The 5,974-nt window shown below is 59.3% G+C and overlaps 2 protein-coding genes across 2 annotated transcripts in view; both read left to right on the plus strand.

Annotated features, from left to right (window-relative positions):
* SENP3 (SUMO specific peptidase 3) overlaps window positions 1-1,439 on the plus strand; it is a 7,015-nt gene extending 5,576 nt beyond the window's left edge. Inside the window, exons 8-9 of the mRNA XM_025193748.1 lie at window positions 12-62; window positions 426-1,439. Coding sequence (XP_025049533.1) covers window positions 12-62; window positions 426-536 — 162 coding nt within the window. The 3' untranslated portion in view covers window positions 537-1,439. The remainder of the gene's footprint in view (window positions 1-11; window positions 63-425) is intronic.
* A 4,241-nt stretch (window positions 1,440-5,680) lies between these two features.
* EIF4A1 (eukaryotic translation initiation factor 4A1) overlaps window positions 5,681-5,974 on the plus strand; it is a 10,902-nt gene continuing 10,608 nt past the window's right edge. The window contains exon 1 of the mRNA XM_006037314.3: window positions 5,681-5,783. Within this exon, the coding sequence (XP_006037376.1) occupies window positions 5,761-5,783 (23 nt within the window). The 5' untranslated portion in view covers window positions 5,681-5,760. The remainder of the gene's footprint in view (window positions 5,784-5,974) is intronic.

Below are 5,974 nucleotides of genomic sequence, written 5' to 3' on the forward strand. Positions count from 1 at the left end.
CCCCCCCCCAGAATGTTGCCCGGCAGAACAACGACAGTGACTGTGGCGCCTTCGTCCTGCAGGTGAGATGAGCTGCACCCACTTCTGGGGACTCCCTTCACTTCCCCATGGGAGTGGACATCATCTCTCATCATCCCCTGGGGCTCTTATTCCCCTTCCCCCAAGTTGATCTCCCTCACCCCAAGATCTGAGATTTGCCACACTCCCCTCATTGCTGGGGTAGACACCCAGGTCTCCAGTTATTTCCCTCTCCCAAAAGATCTAAGGCCTTCCACCCACCCTTCATAGATGGGGGGACCCAGGTATTGGCTCCCATATGCCCAAAGATCTGAGAATTTCCATGCTCCTTGTACCTTTCGGGTGGTGGGGGGAACCCAGCTGTCTGCCCCCTCCAAATTTTAACCCTTTCCCTCCCCCCCCCACAGTACTGCAAGTTCTTGGCTCTGGGGCTGCCCTTCTCCTTCACCCAGCAGGACATGCCCAAGCTCCGCCGGCAGATGTACAAGGAGCTGTGTCACTGCAAACTCACCGTGTGAGATGCTCCCCCATCTCCGTTCCCCCACCCTCACAGAAGGTGGTGGGCGGAGCCTTGTGGAGGGGTGGAGCCTGTAAGCCCCCCCCTCTACACTGGGGAGGGGGGGGCACTAAGTGTGTCTCCCCCCCCACCTCCCCTTTAAAAGAATCCAGACTCTGGGGGGATTTCTCTGTTTTGTTTTGTTTTGTTTTTGTTTTTACTCCTTTCTGTGTTCATTTTTTTTTTTTGCGCCCCCCCCCCCTTATTTAAACTCATGGTGCATTTTTCTGGGGGTGGGGGGAGGGTATGAAGGTGGAAACATGCCCCCCCCCATGCTAAATATAACCCCCCAGTTTGGGGATGGGGATAGGAACCAAAACGAGGGGGGGACCTTTGTGTTGCTAGCACAGGCGGCAGGGGAAGGTTCTGAGCGTGACGCGATCCCCCCCTTTATTCCCTCCTCCAATTGGTCCATTGTGTTCGGTGCATTTTTTTTGTCTGTTTCCAAAGGGAGGGGGGTGTTTTTTGGGGAGGGGTACCGGGGGACGGGGGGGGGGGACTAGGGGGTCGGACACTGGGCTGCCACTGGAGGAAGGAGGAGGGCGTGGATTAATATTATTTTTTTTGTTTTCGGGGGGTGTTTTTTATATCTCGACGGGCGTCGGCGGGAATAAACTTTTCGCTCTTTGGAGCCCGTGTATGTGTGTGTATGCGCGGGGGCGGAAACCCGGGCGCCCCTCCCACGTGGGTCCCCTGCGGGCGTCCCCGCCGCCCACGTGCGGCCCACTTCCGCGCCTGGCCAGGTGTGACGGGTGCGCCTGCTGTCCAATCCGCGCGCGCCTGGGTCCAGAAGCGGAAGGGAGGGGGAGAGGTTGCAATATCACGAGTGGCTAGCCAATGAGCGCCTGGGGCGGCTCGCAGGCGAGGCTGTGCCGGCGGAGCTGCAGAGGAGCTGGTAAGCGGCGCCGCATGGCCTGGAAGTACCATACCTAGCGGGGGTGTGTGTGGAAGGTTCCATTTTTTCGCCTGTAAGGGCAGCGCGTACTCGCTCTGCCCGCTACGACTGACCCTTTCGGGCATCCGTGCGGGGGGGCGAGTCCATTCTCTGCCGAGAAGAGGGAACGGAACGTACCATTCCTCGTTTGGGGTATACCATGTTGCTGGCCTCCACCTGCTCCCGCTTTTCTGAATGAAGCGGCGGGGGCTGCTGGGGGCCTCCGGGGTCGCCGCGGTCCGCCACGGTTCTGCCCGTCCGCGTCCCGCCGACACACCCCCGCCCCCCCCCCCGCCTCTGGGTCTGCCACGTGCCACGGACTCTGCTCCGGGCCCCCCGCCCAGTGCCTGCCGGGCCTCGGCCTTCTGCCAGGTGTCCCATCCTAGCCCGGCTGCCGCGCGAGTCAACTAGCTGGGGCGAGGAGTGGCTGCACTCCCCCACCTGCCCTTCCACCCAGCCCAGCCCCTAAAACTGGGCACATCCAGGCCTGTTGCACCCAGCCTGGCCCCCAGAGCTGGCTTCTTCAGGACCCTCCTCACTGCTGTGCTCCCCCCACCAGGTTTCCATCTTGCTGCACAGTGGCAGGTTATCAACATCTTAACACCTTTGGCACTGTGGTTGGGGCAGGGACTCGCACTCTGGCCCAGGCTGGAGAGGGGCTCCTGTCCAGGCTGCTCCTGCTCTGTGTGTCCAGGGGAAACAGGCACAGGAGGTTCTGCATGACCCAGCTGGAGGAGCTGCACATCTTTGTGCTTGGCTACATCTCCCTCCTGCAGCAGTGGTAGGTGACAGGGAGAGAAGATCTAGAGTTAGCCCTGTCTGCATGGGTGGGTAGGCATTGCAGTGGGACAGGGAGTGTTTCTGTTCGTGTTTAATGCTGGAGCAGGCTGCTCTTCACCAAGAGGGATCTTCCACCCTCTGTCCTGCAGGTGAATAAAATCCCAGCAGCCCTGCTCTTGGTGCACTGGGACAAGCTGAGCATCATGCAGTGGAGGGGCCAGATCCTGATTCTGACCCCCATTGGCCTCACCGTGTCGTTTGATGCCCATCACTCTGCAGGTGATAACCTGGGCACACCACAGCCTGTTCTGCCCAGCTTGGCTCCACTGCCCAGCAGCAGCTGCTGCTCACCCTGGTCTCCACCTTGTATTCCCCAACATGTACTGGGTGCAGTTAGGGGCCTCTGCAAATGTTGATGGAACCCCAAGAAACAAGTTTGTATCGCAGCTGCTGCCCGAGTTGGGGTTCCAGGCTCCTGTGCCCCCGCACCTAGGCACCATCAATGCACTGGGTCCGTGTGGGCCCTTTGCCCCCTGCCCCCCCATCCTGCCCGCCTGTGATTACCAGAGGTGAGTGGGGCTGGGTGGAGAGGTACTGAGGGGCACCCCGGCAGCTGTGACCCCCTTCCTCCCCACTAGGGACTGGGTCTAGGATCGCTGTGCTCTCTTGGATGATGACCCCAAGCTACCATGTCATGCATTTGTGGCCTATGCAAGAGCTCCTTGCCAGGCAGGTGGGCCAGTGCAGCTATAGCAACAGGAGACTGGCTGGGGTGAGAACCCCAGCCCTGCCACTGCCCCTCACTTGACCCACAGCCCCTTACCCCTCACCCCCCATGAGCCCATGAACCATTATGAGGTATCTAATTTCCCTCTTTGATTTCTAACACCCCCTTTCCTGATGTGTTAATGACCCCCCCACCACTCCTCTTGCCCACCTATGTGATCCTGAGCCCAGAGCAATTCTTTTGTGACCTCTGATGTCACATGTGACTCAACTGTCCCTTCATGGACCTGCTAGGCACCCCTGACCCTAGCCTTGACCTCTGACCCCCAGATGCTTCATTATCACTCACCTCCTGTCCTGCCAGGTTTCCGTCATGCCATCTGGTTTGTACGCCTTTGCATTGTTCTCTTGCTCTCCATGGCTATCGGGTTCTATTGCCTCAGGTAGGCCTGGGATGCTTTGGTCCCCTCCCTGCCTGGGAGGGGGGGCGCAGCACCTACCTCCAGGTGAGACCCCTCATTGACCCCCTCCCCCCAAAAACAGGAGCAAGAAGAAAAAGTGGAAGGTTCATTGCATCTTTAAAAAAACACCCCTAGGTGAGAGAACCCAAAAGCCTGGGTTAGACTCAATTGCTTCTCGGCCAGATCTCAGCTCTTAACCCTACCCCTGCCCATCCTACCTCCGGCCCCTCTGGTTCTGGCCCTGCCTCCCACCCCAGGGCAGCGGGTCCTCACCAACCAGCCAATCACCAGTTTCTGGAAGATGTAGTAGAGCTGGTCATTGAAGTATCAGCATCTCGCCTGCCTCATCCAGCACCAACATCTTGATGAACTTGGGGCTGCCGTGTTGGGGGAGGGGCTCGTTAGCAAGGGGGCAGGGCTAGGGGGGCAACATTCTCAGTATGGAAAGGGTATGAGCAGTGCCAGGACATCCCCAGGCTCCGAGGGCAAGGGCAGGAGCCATCAGATGACATGCATGGGGATCATCAGTATCTGGCACCTGGCGCTGCAGAGGACAAAGTCAGAGCCAGGGTGCACTAGCAGAGGTAGTGGCAGTTGAGTACGTCAAAGATGCGGCATGGGGTGCCCTCAATGATGTGGGGCACCTCTGCCTGCACAGCTGGGCACACCTGTGTTATGTGGTGCTGTGCTGCAGCCCAGCACTTGGTGCATCTGTATTACATGCTGCTAGGCTGCACCTCAGAGCTGGGTGCATCTATGTTATGTTGATGGGCATCGGTGGGAATAAATTTCAGTCCTTGGAGCATGTGCCTATGTGCGCTTGTGTGTGCACAGGTGGGCCCGGGCTGTGCTCTGCTCCCAGGCTTGGCTGAGGGTACTAGGTACAACTGAGAGGGACCCGGGGCTGGGTTTCATAGTATCGTAGTAGCTAAGGTCAGAAGGGACCTGCTTTGGGCAGGAACGGATGCTGGGGTCATATGACCTCAGTCAGGTGTCTATCCAGCCTCTTAAAGACCCCCAAGGTAGGAGCGAGCACCACTTCCCCTGGAAGTTGGTTCCAGGTCCTAGCCACCCTAACCTTGAAGTAATGCCTCCTGATGTCTATCCTGAACCTGCTCTCTATCAACTTGTGGCCATTATTCCTAGTTACCCCATGTGGTGCTGGGGGGAACAGGGCATCTCCTATTCCCGGCTGATCCCTCCTGGTGAATTTGTAGATGGCCACCAGATCTCACCCCCCCCAGCCTTCTCTTGTGGAGGCTGAACAAGTTCAGGCCCTCTAATCTTTCCTCATAGGGCCTGCTGTGCTGCTCCCTGATCATGCAAGTGGACCTCTGAACCCTCTCAGTGCTACCCACATCTGTCTTGAAGTGCAGCGCCCAGAACTGGACGCAGTACTCCAACTATGGCCTGACCAGTGTCGCATAGAGGGGGAGGATCACCTCCCTGGACCTGCTTGTGATGCATCTGTGGATGCAATTCCTCAAATTGGCAGCTGATGTTCAACCTGGGCCCTGCTGACCGGCAGGAGAAGGCAGAGGACCCAGCCATCCTTGCTGCTAGGCACCAGCTCCTACTGCCTGGCAGACGAGGAAGAATCCAAGTGCGTGGGCTCGCAGCATCACCCCCTTCAAAACCATCTGTGCCAGCCCCCTGCCCGCACCCACCAGGCCCCACTCCCCTCCTGAAGAACAGGTGTCCCAGCTTGAGACAAACTGGGCTTCCACCCCCCCAGCTGCAGCTGCCTCAGCCCCGCAGGGCCTGGATCATTGTGACCACCCTTCTGCCTCCTCAGCAGGGCCTGCAGAGGACCCAGGGGTTTGGGGCTTCCCACTCCTCAGGCCCCTCCTAATAGCTTGAGTGTCGCAGCAGCCCCGCCAAAAAGAACCCAGACGTCCGGCTCCCAGCATCCCTTGCTCCGCCCCGGCCCCCGAGAACGCAGGCGTCTGGGCCCCCAGAATTCCTAGCGATCACTCTTCCTGAAGAACCCAGGCCCCCAACTCCCCATCCCCTCCAAGATCCCAACCCCCCCCCCCCCGTGGGCATTGGCTGCCCGGCGGGCTGACGAGCGCACATATCGGCCAATCCCCGCGGCCTTAGAAAGAAAGGGGGGAGGTGTGACGTCACGCGCCGGCCCGGTGTAGGTGGTCAGCCAATGGGCGCGGGGCGGCGCGGCCGGGCCAATGGCGAGCGCACGGCGCGGCCAATGAGCTCGCGGTGGGGGCGGGCCGAGGAGTAGGTATATAAGCCGCGGCGCTGCAGGCAGGGTGCCGACGCTGCCCAGGATGTCTGCGAGTCAAGAGAGCCGGTGAGTACTCCTCCTCCCGGCCGTACGACTATCTGTGGGTGGTGGGGGGGGGGGTGGAATAACCCGTTTCTTTACTGCTTCTCGTGTCTTCTTTGGTGGCCGAGTTCGTTCCCGCCCTTCTTCTTTTTTTCCTGTCTTGTTTTTCTTTTATGGGCGAGTCTATTCTTTTAGAAGCGTTTTGGACGCCTCCA

This window comes from Alligator sinensis, unplaced genomic scaffold (genome assembly GCF_000455745.1).
Source record: "Alligator sinensis unplaced genomic scaffold, ASM45574v1 scaffold1488_1, whole genome shotgun sequence".
NCBI classification, from domain to species: Eukaryota; Metazoa; Chordata; order Crocodylia; family Alligatoridae; genus Alligator; species Alligator sinensis.